General features: G+C 37.7%; 1 protein-coding gene across 1 annotated transcript; it reads left to right on the plus strand.

Moving 5' to 3' along the window:
* The first annotated feature begins 1,591 nt into the window (after positions 1-1,591).
* Positions 1,592-8,035, plus strand: LOC139728235 (cilia- and flagella-associated protein 418-like). Its single transcript, XM_071639198.1, has 5 exons — positions 1,592-1,750; positions 3,153-3,228; positions 3,932-4,083; positions 7,198-7,346; positions 7,890-8,035. Exons 1-5 carry the CDS (start codon positions 1,617-1,619, stop codon positions 7,994-7,996), a joined length of 618 nt encoding a protein of 205 aa, XP_071495299.1. The 5' UTR covers positions 1,592-1,616; the 3' UTR covers positions 7,997-8,035.
* Positions 8,036-18,003: the final 9,968 nt, after the last annotated feature.

The raw sequence follows: 18,003 nt of genomic DNA on the forward strand, positions 1-18,003 counted from the left end.
GCAGATATTTTGTAATTTTGTATTGCAGAACCTAAGAAGGAGAGAGGAAGTGATAGATGGATAGCTAACTAGCTAGCGAGAGAGATGTGTGTAGATAGGTAGATAAAGAAAAACATAGGTAGTGAGAATGAGATGGAGAGGGAGAGATAACCAATGAACCAAAGTACAATTTTAGGTCTATCATCAATTAGACCAAAATGACACTTTCCCAATATCTTAAATACTTGCTATGACAAGAAATATTCTTGAAGTTGTGATTAAAACTATCCCATGTTTTATTTTTTAAATTTTTTCATTGCAAATAACCAAATTGTCAAAGGATTGAACACGTTTTGCGATCAAGCTCTTCACATACACTGTATATATATATATATATAAACAGAGGAACACACGCGCACACACACACATACATATATTATATATACATGTATATGTTATATACATATATATATATATGTATGTTATATACATGTGTGTGTGTATATGTATATGTATGCATATATTCTCTCCCCTTGAAGAAAGCATCAAAATGGCGGAGCTGATGGCTGCATTAATTGCATTGAGGTTTATTATTCAAATACGTTGATACTGCAAAATGGTAATACAGATCATCCTCAATGGGATCATCCAAATCTCATGATAAACCCCAGATATATGTTCAGTCAGACAGAGATATTCCATTTCAAAAGAATCAGATTCACCTGTTTTCTTTCTTCAAGGAACAATGAAGCACAAACAAACAAAAATAATGAAAATGATGAGTCAATGAAATGTAATGGTATCATTTGTGTTTTTCTTTCTTCTTACATACTGTACGAGCTGAAATTTTCGCGATGGTTTTATTTTCGTTAATTTCGTGAATCCGCCTTTCAACCGCGAAAATAACAACTTGCGAAAATAACAAAACACAAATAACTAAGTTTAGTTACCGTAGACCCTCGCAACCGCGAAATTAACAACACACTAAAATGTCCTCCAAGTAGCAATTCGCGAAAATATCTGTACGCGAAAATTTCAGCTCGTACAGTACTAAAACAGCTCTGTGACTATTGATTGTCGTAGGAGATGCATAAAAAAAGGAATAGATTAGAGAACTTTGAATAAATTAGCAAAGAAAACAGTTTGATAGTTGATTTGATGAAACAAAATAAACCATTGTCTCGCACATCTAAATTCTGAAAATATGAACGAAACAATGAAGCAATACACACAAATGAGCAAAATCCACTGCACACCAGTGGCATGCCGGTAAACAAGAAATGGCGCCCATACTGCTAATTACTCCCACTGAGTTTGATGGTACTCAACGTCAACCAGCGCTACAACCCCCTACCCACACACACACACACACACACACACACCACACACACACCATGCGTTGAATGCAGGTGGCCGCTGTGTATGAAATGTATTATACGTATCATACATAGGCAGACACACATGGGACTGCTGCTGATGATCCGCTCGTCAGGGTCCGAAAGCCAGCGCCAGCAGCGGCAGCTGGCCGAGAGGCGAGAGTTGGTGTCCCACGCACAGACCACCTAAGAAGAATGAATGACGGATATTTGGATAATTGATCTTTATTGATTCGTTGGTGAAAGATAAAACAGGCAGTCATGGCAGACGACATCGACGACCTGCTCAACGAAGTTGAGACGAAATTCTGTGTAAAATCCCCGAGCAAATCATCGACGGCCTCGAAAACAAGTGGGACGGGACACCCTAAGAATAAAGCAACGACAGCGACGAGGTAAATGCAGATAGCGGTTTGCTGCCATGGCTACCCGTAAAGCTTCGGGGATCGGGTAGGCGGGGGACTTGCACTTGCCATCTGTTGCTGTGCAAGCCGCGGGTCCGGGTGGCTGCGACGTACATACATACATGTGCGGTGCAATGCAGTGGGACTGAGTGTTATGACTATGAGGGCGAGCGATTGATTGACTAAACTATAGGGCTGCACTGTATGTGTAGGCTGTATTCATAATCATTAAAGATATGGTTCTGTCATTCATAAATTGAGCAGGAAATGGCCTTATTTTCTGTACCAGATGGTAGGCCTATATGATCATTTGCAACAGTTTATGCTCAACATTACTTTGTCTTTAAATTTATCTCTCACACTGCACAGTGACCTCTCCAGTCACAGTCAAATGGTCCAGTTTTGTCAGTATCTACAATGTGTACGTTTGCAGTACTTTTAAGACCATGATTTCCAAATATATTCTCCCAAATTGAGTTCACCCTCTGCCGCTCTGCTTGGGGTCTTTTGGAGGATCACTTTACCATGTAGGCCCCTACCAAGTACCAAGCAAAGTATTGCTAGTTATTAATGGTATGTAAACACTCTACAGAAGTCAGAAGAATTTCACAAGAACATTTATAAGAAACCTCAACTTTGCTCTAGCTCAAGCTCTGTAAAAGTCAGACACATTGACACAAGACCATAAATTGAAATATGATTAATACAAATGTAATTGTATAGCATTGTAATGGGCAACCAATAGATAATAAAGTAACAAACAACTAACAATAACATTCTTAAACACACTGCCTGCCAGCTTTCTCCTTAACTGTTATAGACCTACACAGTACAGTAGTAACTTGTGCTGTAGAAGCTGCATGAAAAAATGTGATAGTAGAACAAAAGTATTAATGTGATGTTTAATAGAAGTAGCAGCTATGCTATCACTGTGCCTACTCGGCTGACTGTAGTGTAGTGAGTTGCATTTGTCATTCCCCTTGGGGGTATACGACAGTGCCTTTAGAAGATGGTTTTACATAATCACATGGCAAAAAGTTATGTTTTACTGAGGAATGCTCGTATGCCCATAATTATACTAGACTGATGAGTGACACTGTTTGGTATCTGTTACAACTTGAGGTGTTCAGTCCAAATAATAAGTATTCATGAGAAATCGTATATTAATTCTGCTATGTATGAACTCTCATTCTAAAAAATCTCATGTTATATCTTTAGCACTAAATACTAGTAGCAGTGACAAATCTTTGTGCATTCTAACATTGTATTTGTAAACATGATGATTTTATTCCCTGGACTGTGAATCATAGAGACTTTTTTTTTTTTTTTTTTTTTACATGAAAAAAAAAATCAAATACCTTGAACTTTATGTATTTTGGTTTGCTTTTGACAGCCAAAGTGCCAAATCAAAGGAGAAAGATGAACTTGACTCCATCATCGATGACATTATCGCTGCTCCTGATCCTCCGGTAAGTTGTTTGGTGTGCATGGTTTCGTAATTTCCCCAATTCAAAGTGTTAGCTCTTTATAACCTTATAGTGTACATGAATTTAATGTAGATCTCATGCATGAAGGCATAGTGTGTAAAGTGATATTTGTCAATTAATGAGTATCTGTTTTACATTGATATTGACTACTTTGAAGGGCTATAATAGTGAAACTATTTGCCCATAGGTGATTTCTAGACAGATCTGTACCCCTAGACATCTTGAGAGTATAGCACTATTGAGAAATCACCAAAGGCAAATGATTTTTGCCATAACCCCAAAATAAGCAATTGATATTTGTCATGTATCCTGCATCCCGCTTTATTTAAAACATTTATGCTAAATGGAGGCGTTGAAATGAAGTTGTTGTGCTACTTGTCAGAGAAATGATAATAGAACTGTGTAATTTCACAGTGCACAAATATTGTAGACAAACGTGCAAGATGTTCTTATGGGCATGCTTCTTGAAAAACTGCTAGCTGACTGCCAGGCAGTATAATAAAAACGAGTGACTTCGCCTCTGTTCAATCTATTCTATCAAAATTGAGGATTAATCAAATGAGGTGTATAAAAATAAAAATCCATTGGTCAGTGTTAGAATCCTCTCCTATGATAATGTTGATCATTTTGGCCTTTCTCGTCATTGATGCTTTTCTTAAGATCACCATATCTTGTTGCTTCGTAGGAGTCTGTGAGACTAAAACCATCTGCTCTGGCCTCGTCATCTTCATCACGGCCCAGCGCAGTCAACGGAGTCTCGTCGGAGAGGAAATGTTTTCCTGTGTTCCTTGGTGGGAGCTCAATGACCCTTGGTGTTGCCTCAACTGTTGTACAAAAGTAAGATGTACAAACCATCATCATTTTTATTTTTATTCTTAGTACTTTTTTTTGTACATGCACAAGTCATGTCAGTGTCACTTTGAATTACTTATAGTGGGGCAGATATGTGAAAAAGATGCTCACATCCGGCGGAAAGTATGAAATTTTGCATATAGGGGTATTTTGAAGTGCTGATTTCAAAAATTGCCGGATCCAAGAGATCTGATCACGGGGTCGGCCGCCATTTTGAATTCCAATATGACCGCCGTCAAAGATCCCTATCTTCAGTTCTGAATGACATCAGCCATTGGAATTTGATACATAAAAGCATGGTGATATGATGACTTTGATAACATACTTATTTGATATGTCTGACAAGCTGCACGGTAACCAATTTGAATTTTTATACATAGTTGCCATGTTAGAGTGTTGAAAATCTCTATCTCGGGTTTGTAAATTAGGCTACCTGATTGAGCGCGCGTTTGTAACTGACTGAGTGCGCGCTGCTGTATTTACATTGTAACGTCAGTGAAAGGTGCATTGTGCATCCTTTTTGCTGCACTTTTTAGCATGCCCGTGAAAGTTAGTCATGATGTTTGTCTTCGCAGCCACATTGGAATTCAAAATAGCGGGCATTGCGTTTGTCAGACACATCACATAAGTTGATATTTTACCGCAGTATGTTGTACTTGTTTACACCTAATTTCAGCGTCACTCACCACTTAGAAATCGGGATAGGGATTTTGAACATTTCTTCGAGGCGGCCATATTGGATTTCAAAATGGCGGCCATTCGATGTTTGTCAGACACTTCAAATCAATCTGTCATCAAATTCAATATGTCAAAACACTCATGTGTACCAATTTTTGGTGCCACAGATTATTCAGAACTGAAGATAGGGATCTTTGAATTTGTTTTGTGATGGCGGCCATATTGGAATTCAAAATGGCGGCCGACCTCGTGGTCAGATCTCTTGGATCTGGCAATATTTGAAATCAGCACCCCAAAATACCCCTATATGCAAAATTTCATACTTTCCGCCGGATGTGAGCATCTCGACAAATTTTTGCTACATATCTGCCCTACTATTAGTGGATGCACTGGAGAAATCTCACTCATACAACACTTTTGTTGGGTCTACATCCGTATAAAAAGGCACATACTGTAAAAGTGGATATTTTCATGTGACTTATTTTTCGCGTGACTAATTTTTCGCGCGACTAATTTTTCGCGCTTCGCCGGGTGAGAAGAGTTTCGCGTGTTTTTAATTCCGCGGAATCAAGATATCACGCACAGGAACATATGGCAAGCAAAAATATTCGCGTGCTTTTATTTTCGCGCTAGTTTCTGGTTGCACGAAATGCGCAAAAATTTCAACACCGCGAAAATGTCCACTTTTACAGTAAATCAGGAATCTCGAGGCATGATGAAAGGGTTTGATTTTAAGAATGATTCATGTGGCAACTCTCTAGTTGTAGTCTTCCTCTCCTGCATTTCCATTCCATCATAAACTAGTCTCTTGTTTACATATTTTATAAAGAAAAGTAACCACAACAACTTTATTTTTTTAATTTACATCATATTGAGATGCTAGTCGACATGAACATCTTCTTTGTTTCACCTGTTGTACAAACAATGTGACAATTTTGGATGGGGGTTTGCATTGAGTTTATGGTGCAGTGCCATGCCATCTTCTCTCACTCCTTCCCTTCCATACCATTGAGAGAGAGAGAAAAAAAAAAAAGGACAGGAAAACAAGGCTAAATGGCTTTTTTTTAAATCTCTCTGTTCCGTAGATGCCGAAAAAATTCAAATGGTGTACAATGGCTAATTGGTCCCATGTGGCTAATCAGTATTTGAAGGGCAATGCAAATTACTCTCTTATGGCCAATAAACCTTCTTGTCCTGTAAGCTGTTCATTAGGAGCAAACGACCTGATGATGTGCCAAATTGCAGTTCATATTGTGTGATGTGCTTTTAATAGGTTAGGGAATTTGGGTACAAGGGCAACTTAACCTGTTGAGGACGGGCTGATTTTGCTACAATATGCATTTCACATAGACCCTTGCCCGAGTATGCTCAGGACTAGTCCTCAATGGGTTAAACCTTTTGGAAGAAGAAAGAGGCCCTCTATTCCCTGTTATTTTCCTTGGTCCTAACATGTAGTTTTTATTGCGTACATGAAACAAATACTGGTACCTAAAGTTGTGTTGTATATTGTTGTGTAAGGGTTGCAAAAGTTCTCGTCAAATTTTATCAGACATTGAGTATGACCACCCCTCAGGCAACAGCAACAATTACTAAAAGCTTATATGAACACAATGACAAAATAACAGAGAAACATGATTGACAATATTTGTTTTCTACCTCTTGATTGGTCTTTAAAAGAAGAGATTCCCAATGCTAATGGTATATCACTTATCAAAATTTTAGGTGGTTAACCAAGGTACACTATTAAGAGACCATACAAGTGGAAACATACTGTGAAGAATTGAAACATGCAGATGGAATATTTGTCTTTACATTAGAGAATCATTAAGAAATTCATGGTCACCCATCCTAGCGTGCACTAATTATCAGAGCCATATAACATTTGGCACAGTGATCATGCAGGCTGTTCTCCATGATGTGTGGAAACTACCTGTGTGAAAATGTGCCCTTTGCTTGACAAAGCCAGCATAGCCCCGGTAACATGGGTTCCTTGTCTTAGTTTTGCAGGGCGGATGTAATGCTGTGACGTGATGGGCAAAATCTGCTGGGAAAACATTTCCCAGATTTTTATTCACATTTTGAAAGGCGAAAATGTACTAAAGATGTAACTGCAAAATCATGTCAGAACTGGCTTTTGTGTTTGGCTGACAACAGAAGGCCTCCATTTGCGCAAAATGATGGGAAGGGCATTAGCTGTACTGTTGCCATGGATACCAAACAAATTATTGTGCAAAGACAATACTGATAGCAATCTGATGATGAAAAAAAAAACCCAACAACAGAATATTTGATATTAACGTACCATAGTCAACTTTCTAAAATAATTTAGCATAATTATTTTCATCATTTACTGAAATGGGACAATGACTGGCCAAAGCTACTAATGAGAGGTAATCCTCTTACTTTCTATTTCCATCACAGAGCATGTGATCAACTTCGATGCACGTCATGTGACTTCAGGATCGTCTGCTACGACGACCTGGAGTGGGATGCCAGTTGCAACTACCTCTTCCTGAGGAACAACGTGCCAGACCTCCAGAAGCTTCGTGCCAAGTTGAAAAAGAGAAAAGGTAGGCCAAAAACACTGGGAGTTGGGGAAAAAGTGATATACAGTGTAGCCAGTTGGATGGCATCAGGCACAAAGTGTTTGTTTGTTCTAAAATAGAAATGATTCAGAAATAGAAATTAGATGAGATAGTTGTCCATCTTTCTTTGTTTGTTTGTTTGTTTGTTTGTTTTTTGGGGGGCATTTGATATTCAATTTACTTTATTTCTATCAAACAAGGTAATGAATAAGGAAGCATTTGTCAAATTATATTGTATTATCAATTTTTCAGAGTGCAAGTCAGAAATTAAATACAAACTATATGCGGGAATGAATAATGACAGAAACCATACATACTGTGCACTAATAACAAAGAAGCAAATATAGCGATGGAAGAGAGTGATCTGAAAAGCAATGCGTGTAAGATGTGGATCACTCAATAAACAATATTCAAGTGACATTTATCCAAAATTTATCCAGGTACAGCTAGAGCATAAATGTTACCTATTCAATATGTATATGATATGTAATAGCATATTGTTATATTTTTTCCTCCTTCATTGATCAGGGTGTAGAGCCTATGCCTGCCAGTGCAGCTGGAGATCAGTGAAAGCCCAAATGGACCTCGGTGAAGATCACGAATTGAAGTGGGTTTGTGGCAAGCACACGAGGTGACCTTTCACCCCCCACAGAGGAGAGAGGGCCAGGAGGGCTTGAGAGGATGAGTCACTAAGAGAAACAGAGAGACAGAGCATGAGAGATATGTAAAAACTAAAGACATAATGAGAGAGAGAGAGAGAGAGAGAGAGAGAGAGAGAGTTTGAGTTTGTGTGTGTGTGTGTGTGTGTGTGTGTGTGTGTGTGTGTGTGTGTGTGTGATAAAAGATGAATAGACTACCTACTGCAAATGAGACAGAGTTCTGAAAACTTGCTATGTACTAAGTAGTCATGTAAAAGTAACATGATTTTGATTGTCTAGTATATTGTTATAATGTATGATTGTTCACTGGTGGCTAAAATGTTTTTGCTCATGAATGCTGAAGAAAACTCTCAAGGTCGAACAGCCAGGGTACAGCATATACTGTATTGTCATACTTAAAGGACAAGTTCACCTTCATAAACATAAGGATTGAGAGAATGTGGCAATATTAGTAAAACACATCATTGAAAGTTTGAGGAAAATCAGACAATCCGTTCAAAAGTTATGAATTTTTGAAGTTTTTGTGCAGTACCCGCTGGATGAGAAGACTACTGCAGTGTATGAATAACTTAGATGTCACATGCGTACAACAATATAAGGAAAATATAAAGAGAATTTCACAAAATTCCGTCTTTTGAAAAAAGTACACATTCCCCTGACTCGTTACCGATAAATGTTATGAGTAATATTATTCCCCCTGCCTTTAGAAAGAGGCAAGTCAATTGCTCTTTTATTATGCGAAGAAAGTGAAAATATGTTGAATTTTCTTTTATATTTTCTTTATACTGTTGTACGCATATGACTCACAAGCTGTAGTAGTCTCCTCATCCAGCGGTTCCAACACAAAAATTTAAAAAATTCATAACTTTTGCATCGATTGTCCAATTTTCCTCAAACTTTCACTGATGTGTTCTACTAATATTGTTGCATTTTCTCAATCCTTATGTTTATGAAGGTGAACTTGTCCTTTAAGAGATTGAAAATTTACAGCAAAGTAAAGGGTTGAAAGGAGAGAATTGCTTCAAATTTTTGCTGTCAGAGAAACCATTTACATGTCTTGGCTGCTTTTGTTTTGTTACACAAATATTTTTTACTAAGTAATCTTCTGCCATTATGTTCAAAGATGTCTCGTAAACTAAGAAATCCTAAGTCTGTCACAAGCGATGTCTTGAAATTTTGTTTCCCCCTCAAAAAAAACCAAAAAACAAATGAGATAAGTGAGGACATTGCAAAGCCTGTGTGGAGTATCATACGAGCAGTCTGTCAGTAACGTGACCGAAGCTAAATTTCTGAGGCCGGTACCACTTGAGCACTACCACCCATTAATTGGGTATAGATTTCAGCATTGAATCAATTATTGTACAATTTTCACAGGTTCGTGGCATTTGGATGTCCATACACTAATTATATGAAACCTCATATGTTGCAGCATATTTGTAGTGATGCAATGGCTTACTGAATTTGAAAATCTAGGAGAGTGTTGAAAGTCTTGAAAATACTTTATAGGAGAGAGGACCCGAAAAGTTATGAGGGGTAGTCTGTGAAAGTTTAATGTTTTCTGGCTCCCGGATTGGAGGAAAACAATTATATCTATACTTCAGTTCAATATTGTAGTTGAAATGCCTTATGTAAAGCCCAAGAATAGGTTTCGAGCGGATCAATAGAAACTGGTTGGACTTCATTTATACTTGATTTTGATACTTTAAAGTGGAACTCCTATTTCTTCATGGTCGTGTGGTTTAACAGAGTAGAAATTAAACCTTTTTGCAAAATGTAGTCTGTGATATACTGATGAAGGTTTTCTTTCCCATGTAAAGGGGCAAGTTTCATGGAAGTAAATGAACTTCACATTATCAAGTACTCTTTAGGCAAACATTCTTTTAGGCACAAAGGTAGTGTCTCTATTTTTAAAGCCATGTCACTTTCCACTTAGATATGATGTAATACAAGTTGAAATAAGTGCCATTTTCTTTGAATGAATACCATTTTTTTCCAATGTGACATTTGTCTGTGGTACAGCTGCTGGAGTGTTTTATTCATCTGGTAAAACATTATATAGATGATGACTGGCGGGGGAGGGAACATACCGAATGTTCCACCCGAAGGGTTTGAAATGCTATTGAGGGAGGTTATAAGTCCCGAGACGAAGTCGAGGGACTTATAACCGAAATAGCATTTCAAACCCTGAGGGTGGAACGTTTGGTACATGTTCCCGACAACAAAAGTCATCATCTGTTATACTATATGGGTTGGTCAAATACGTCAACGTCAACCACCAAAGATCGTAGAGATTCAGTGTACGAACTTTGCAGCCACGGCCACAGAGCCAAATTCACTGTGCGCGCGCAGTCCTAGGCCTGCCTTCTGTCATTTGTTACGTGGAAATGTTTTCCCATGGAAGAACATTATTTTACCAAGAATGTTCGCCCATGGGAGAACGTAACGAATGTACCTCCATCACGTGACTCTGTTTAGCCAATCAGTAGCCGGTATTTGACTAACCCATTTAATATTGCAATATGATACCAAGTGTTGGTATACGTTTAGAGTGTTTGATGTCATTCTCAGTTCCTCTTGGCATCTTGTTTGAATCCTACGCAGTGATTAACAGATGTGGATGACAAACAAAAGTTCTACCTATGGTTCAAAGTGTTACTATAAAAGCTGATTTTTTTTTTTTTCGCGTACAGATATTTTTAGTGAATAAGGTCACAAACATTCTCGCAGGATGTTGTTTTTTGCAATTTAAGACCAAGGCTACTGCAAGTACGGTATAATGCCTGTCCATTTGTGTTCTTTTTGCATACATGTATTGGTAAATTCATGGCCCAACAGTGATTTGTGAAATTGGCGAAAACTGAAGCCTTGCAAAAATGGCAGCTTTTACAGCAAGTAAAGCTGCCCTTGTGCAGATGTACCTGCCTTATTTGATGTGTGATTGAATGCCAAGGTGTTATTCCAATATTTTTTGTTTCATGCTTTGATTTCCAAGTGTTTCTTATACCTTGATGCAAGAATATATAGCTTCTAGATTGCTTTTACATAAAAAACACACCTGTACACTACTACGTGTATTTATTCATATCAGCCAAGCAAAAGAAAAATCAAAATTGATGAGATTATGTCATATTCAATTGTGTATTTTTGTGTTGAATTTCTGTTTTCTAATGACATATTGGATGTTCACCTTGATGTGGTTGGTCATTGTTTTGTGATGTATTCAAGCACCAATTCATTTATATGTGTGTGTCTAAACTGCAGTATGTTACGTGCGTACCGGTACTCGCTCAATTGTTCTATTCTTCTTCCCACTCGTCTTTCATTGTCAGTGATATACATGTACCTAGCCATGGTTATAACCTTTGTTTCATTTCTGATGTTTTGTGCACATCACCTTTACATATACATGTACTTGGGAGTTCATCATGGCTCTTTAATGCCATCTATGTGTTTACCATCATCAACCCAGTACCTGACAGGTATTTCATTTGATTTGATGACCAAATATGGATGGTGAAAAATGAAAATGTACTTGTGCAATTGTTTGTTTTTTTTTTAAATCATTTCGAATACCAGTTGTATGCATTGTTTTCATTTCAATATTTGTGGGATGTATATGTAGCTGTAGACTCACAACACATTCACAACACAATCACAACAAGCCATCATTATTCTCTGTATTTGATACAGTGCAGTACCCACTGTTATCGAAAAACATGTATCTATGTATCTGAAAAAGACCCCCTTTCCACACTATGAATTGTCTGTGCCACTCATTATGTATTGCCTGTATGTTGTCTTTTCGGGTGCATGTCATGATACCAACACCCATGAGTCATACAGCCCACAAGTCATACAGCCCATGAGTTTGACATTATGCCAACAAGGCCCACGAGACCGACACATTACGCGCCGTGTTGTATCTGTCGAACTTGTGGGCTGTTTTTACCTAGTGTCGAACTCATGGGCTGTACGACTCGTGAGCTGTATGACTCATGGGCCCGTTTTCAATGTCGAACTCGTGGGCTGTATGATTCCTGGGTGTCGGTCTAGTGGGATGACCCGGTCTTTTCAGGTCGATTATTTTATTTCTTGAGGTGTTGGTGGTGTTTTTATGTTTGTATTTGCAATCTGTCATCATGTGCTTTTAAACAAATAAATGTGCAACACAAAACTCTAAAAGATAATGCACAGCACATATTCACAAGTACTGATCATCTGCTAATCTAATGAACTGGGATCTCTCATCAACAAGTGAAAACTGTTGCCCAAGGGTTAAAGCTTTTGTATCAACATGTTCAGCAGACCCTTACTACCCAATATGAGTTTTGAAACTGTAATATCAAGAGTAACAGAAGCATAATAGGGAGGGGCAAAGTTCCCTTGTGCCGAATGCTCATGCAAGATGGGTTAAATTTTGAATCTTTCAGAAATTGAGTTCGATCCCATATTGTCATATGATTTGTTGAATAATTTTCATCTCTTTCATTCCAGCTACATGTACTTTAATAGCTCTGTCTACTACACATAGGAACCCTGTGGCATAGCTTCAGCATCTGCTGTATTGATCTGTACTGAAAGTTAATTTCTAAAGACCAAATGCTCAGGTGCATTTTTTCCCCTTTTTAAATCCAGCTTGCTATGTTTATTTGATCATCATAGATTCTAGACTTATGTATTTGAGTAAAACCTGCTTAAACAGAAAATAAAACAAATTTTGCTTTGGATGTTTTGTTCAACAGTTGTGTGCTTGGATATAGCTACTTCACACACATACACACATTCACCACACACATACATGTATATATATAGTATAATATAATATATATTATATATACATGGACAAAAGAAAGGAAATTTTTGACCCATTTCATGTGATGTGCATCTAGCGCAAAAATAAAAGAACTCAAAAATGTTTGCTTCCTGTATGCAATACACTATGATTCAGCAGAATTAAAAACACTCAAAATTCACCTTACTCGACCGAGCGCGAAAAATTACTAATGCGAAATTTTCCACTTTTGCAGTTTATAATTTGATAATACATGGTTGTGATATTAACATACCAGTAATAGAATTGAATAGAATAGATATGGATGAATAACAAACATGAAGAACAAGTTCAACAAAGCACACATTTGGCAAATGTCTTGACCAAAATGCATTAACTTATTTATTGCAGCAAACACTTGCAATACAGAATTCACACTCTAATTTTATATCAGTTTGGCCACACGTCCACTCACACACACACACACACACTCACTCACACACAAAATCTAGCACTACTGTACACCTCCTTGGTACAATTGAATGCAGCAACTAAAATAAGAATATACAAAGTACATTCATGCAGAAGCTAATCTCACCATCTACAGGTTTGGCAGAGTACACAGAAGAGACCACATGTCTTGGCAACTAGTTCAGCAGGCAGACAATTCCCAAAGTCTTTCTCCAAACTACCAACAGTGTCGGACATCAGTCATCAATGAATTGAACATTTTCTTTCAGAGACTGACCAGACACGAAAAGACTCAAATTTCCCATCAAATCAGGGAAAGTACTTTACATTGACCACATTAACACCGAGAATCATGAAAGAGCAGAGGGAATTCTGCAGTAAAGAGGGATGCTAGTGAATGACAACAAACCGTCTCACTGATACAAATTTGATTGGCTACAGCTATTATTTCAGAAAAAGATGTGTTACAGCAGTTTAATTTACAAGTGATTGATAACTTCTGGAAGGACTACCAATATCAGTATGTTGATATTCCCTCTGAAAGGGCTCACAGCTTTATTTCTGACAGTTTCAAAAATGCACACAAAGAATACAACTCCAGCATCATCTACTATGGCTATCTGAATGCCACTGTCCATCAATCATCTGAGATGACAAGAGAAATACTTTAGCACCCAGGTTGCTTCAGTTGAAACTGCCATGGTCTACAATACACTACTCGTTCTGCAGCCACATTTGTATGAAACTCCATGCTAATCCCAACAAGATCAAAGCAAATGTGAAACAAACAAAGGTCCACTGTAGTGGAAGCCTGCATTCAAAAGGAGGCCTAAAACCAGTTCCCACACTCATTTGCCCAGCATTAAAGGCCTTAGCATCAACTACAGGCTGCAGAATCAAGTACAGTTCAAAAGGCTCCCTCTGCCTTGCACCAAATATAAATTCCCCTAGTCTCAGTTCAAGTTACATGCATATATGCATAGAGACAGATAATAGCAACCTTCATGCTTCCCATAGAATGAAGTATGTTTCAATGATTACACAAGTATGCCTTCAGCCAATGACCTGGCATTCACAATAACTGTTTGAATAAGTTAGGGCAAAATGAAACATTATAAATGATGTGAAAAAAAAATGCTAAGATTATCAATTTTAGCACAGAACAAGCATTTACCCTGTTGAAACTTTTAAACAGATTATGCAACCACTTGCACTGTGAATTCAGTGCAATTTGTACTGCAATTTAAAGCACGCTCTAGGCAGCTACAGCAGTGATGATAATTCCTTAAAGCTGAATGGTCGTTGCCTTTTTCTTACCATGGTATGTAGCTGCAAGAATGAAATGTACTTTGGAACTGTTGATAGTAACCCAAACCACAGGGGTCCAAACCTACCATTACCTCTACGTATTGCTGACTTTGTAATGATGATCTCAGAAATTTACTGGCAGGTCAAAGAATGTACAAATTTCTTTCAAAATGCAAACAAGACACACACAAAAATCCAACATATAGAAAATACCAAATATCTCCAAGTGGTATACTATGGTACGTACTCGATTGTAACATGTGAATCAAAACAAAAATTGTTTGCAGGCATGCCAGCATCACAAGTGGACATACAATTGTAATTATGTTCATCACAAGAGAAACGAGCACCTCAAAGTCTGTGATGGACACAAGAGTCAAGAGCTATCAAAGTGCATGAAATCAATGCTTCCTCAAATTGGCCACACTCTGTTCAGTGAAGTCATGTGAGTGCAACATACCTGTAAACATCACTGAAACAAGGAATTGTTCTCACTTTGTATTGGCTTGCATCAGAGGCATTTAACAGACCACTTTCAGTTTACCCATGTGTGCGGGAGGAAATGAAAGTTCAATGACCTCTAATCCATAGTGCAAGCATCCCTCATAAGCATTGTGGTATTGATATGAAACAGAACAAAACAAACTAGAAATGTCGCTACAGCGACTGGTTATACCCCCGCCAAACAACATTTCATAAGCTTTGGTCAAAACAACATTTCATAAGCTATGGTAAAAAAACTGAGGAAGTAGTTAAATCAGCAAGATCTTTCCTTGATCTTCTGCCATTAATATGCCGTTACCATGGCAACGTACTTTCGGGTACTGACTAAAAATGCGTCTTGCACATCTACAACCAAAGGCACACATCTGTACCAAGTTTCATGGAAATTGGGCAAAAACTGAGGAAGTAGTTTGCAACACAAAATTTTCCATCATTTTGGCTCATAATATGTGAGCTGTTACCATGGCAACATACTTTTTGTCACTGTCAAGAAATGTGTCATGCTGACCTATATCCTAAGACAAACATTCAATATGAATTCCATGAGAATTGGAAGAACACTGATGAAGCAGTTTTGCCATGAAGCATTTTGCCCTATATTTTACCAATAACATGCCGTTACCATGGCAACACACTTTTTGCCACTGCGGAAATATGTGTCTTGCACATTAACATATTCAGATGAACGTCTGTACCTAATTTCATAAAAATTGATCAAAAACTGTGGGAGGAGTTCGCGACGCAAGATTTGTACCCATTTTTGCCCATAATATGCCGTTACCATGGCAACGTACTTCTGGGTACTGTCAAAAAATACGTCTTGCACATCTACAACCCAAGGCACACATCTGTGCCAAGTTTTATGGGAATCGGTTGAAAACTGAGGAAGTAGTTCGCGACGCAAGATTTGCAACGGACCGACCGCCCGACCGCCCGACCGACCGCCCGACCGACCGCCCGACCGACCGTCCGCTGATTCCTATATACCCCCTTCAAACTTCGTTTGGCGGGGGTATAAAAAGTATGCTAATCTTACATTAAAAAATGAAGAAAGTAAAACCATGCAAGGAATACGCCAAAATGCAAATCATTTGCAAAATATTGCTTTGATTCAAACAAACCTGATATTATGTCACGCAAACTCTAAAACTCTAAAACAACACAATCAACAGATTTTATATCACTATACATGGTTATTTCAAATGATTACAAGTGACACACATACAGACCAAGAGTGTAGAATCAAATTTATGCAGTACACGACTTGATGTGGTTTTGTAATTCATCAAGGCAACAAAATCATACAGCATGTAATTCATTGTCAATTACTTCATCATGGATAATGCCCTTAATTAATTGCCGATTGCAGTGCTGCTACTAAATCAGTGCTTCTTTAGCTACCAATTGAATGAATGAATCGTAACATTCCTGCTGTTTGCCCTAATGATTAGAACTGACAACAATCAACTACTAGCCCCAGCCTATGAGGCGTGCATTACACAGCAGGTTACAACAGGTAATTTTTCACTTCAAAGTACTCTCACACTCTACATTTCATGAAGAACTTTACTTGCATTTTTGTTTCTTTTTTTCCAACATTGGCAGTTTTTTGTTTTGTTTTGTTTTTACTTAGTCTCCACATGTGTCTCTGCTTCAAAGTTTTTTTTTTCCTTTTATTGACTGTAAAAAGAAAGAATAATGAACTTTTGGATTGAGGACAGGCCACTCAACACCCATACACATTTCATCCAGCATGTTGTAAAGTAGCTAAAGTGTGCCAGTCAGTGATGGAAAAGAAATAGCAACTTGCTTGAGTAAAACAAGGAATATCCTTCCAACAATTTCACTACAGCAGCAATATTTTCACAATTCACATTTCATGCAGGAAATAGCATTCAACATAACATTACATCACCAATACACTGGATTACAGAAAGTGGACTCTTGTTATAAAGAACACTCATATAGCAAACTCGCGTTCAGATGAAGTGATTTTTCTTGAGCAGACCCCCCAAATCAAAGTTCCTCTGTGCTTTTTTTGTTTTTCAAAAGCCTAATTCAACATTTTGATACAGCCAAATGATAATAATACATATACCCAAATGATTTTAGTGGTGACAAGCAGTTTATCATAATGATTCTGCTGCGTTATGATTCTATATTTTTATTTTTGATTAATACGTGATAGGAATCTCATGCAATATTTTATCATCATCATGACATCTCTACTACACATTCCATGATCACGTTTCATGTGCAGTTCAGATAACCATACAAGCAGGATATATCTGTGCCAACTTTCCAATGAATCCTGCAAAGAACACCTTTGGGGGCACAACACTAACCCAACAGTGAACACCTCAAACCTAGTAAATTAAGCTCCCTTGACAATGCTTTGCCACTCGCCCTACATACATCCACTGATGAAAAGAAAAGAATATCAACGATACTAAGTTGGAAAACTGACAAACACCTTCAATTTTCTCTGACCCACTGTGTTGAACATCTATTGACATTGTACATAAACATGCTGCCACTGGGACTGAGAGATTTATCTTTATAACACCTCTACATGTTACATTCTTTTGTAGAGTCTGTTTTTTTTTTTTTGCTGTTTTTTGAAGATTTTGAACATATTTTGAGTTGCATGAGTTGGCAGCTTCTTGACGTTGAATAGTTCCTGCAAATCTATCATTAAAACATCGATCAATCCTATAACTATTTATAAATACGCAATGTGATTACTTCTCGCCTTCAGCTGAGGTAAGATGAAAAGAAAAAAAACCCAAAAAGCTCCACCACAAAGTCACGCAAAATGTTCCAATTTTCAGCAAATGAATACTGTTTTAGCACTGTTATAAATAGTTCTTAATTGTTCTCAATAATTGAGCACTTCTTTGCGCAACTTGAGACAGAACAGTGAATTTCA

This window comes from Diadema antillarum, unplaced genomic scaffold (genome assembly GCF_040938485.1).
Source record: "Diadema antillarum isolate AM-2024a unplaced genomic scaffold, OU_Dant_1.0 seq00000170_RagTag, whole genome shotgun sequence".
Lineage (NCBI taxonomy): Eukaryota > Metazoa > Echinodermata > Echinoidea > Diadematoida > Diadematidae > Diadema > Diadema antillarum.

What these genes read in the sequence shown, in the direction of transcription:
- LOC139728235 (XM_071639198.1), top strand. Translation starts at nt 1,617, where the DNA reads ATGGCAGACGACATCGACGACCTGCTCAACGAAGTTGAGACGAAATTC. An exon ending in AAAGCAACGACAGCGACGAG is followed by an intron (nt 1,751 to 3,152) that starts GTAAATGCAGAT and finishes TGCTTTTGACAG; the next exon opens with CCAAAGTGCCAAATCAAAGG. An exon ending in CAAGTTGAAAAAGAGAAAAG is followed by an intron (nt 7,347 to 7,889) that starts GTAGGCCAAAAA and finishes TTCATTGATCAG; the next exon opens with GGTGTAGAGCCTATGCCTGC.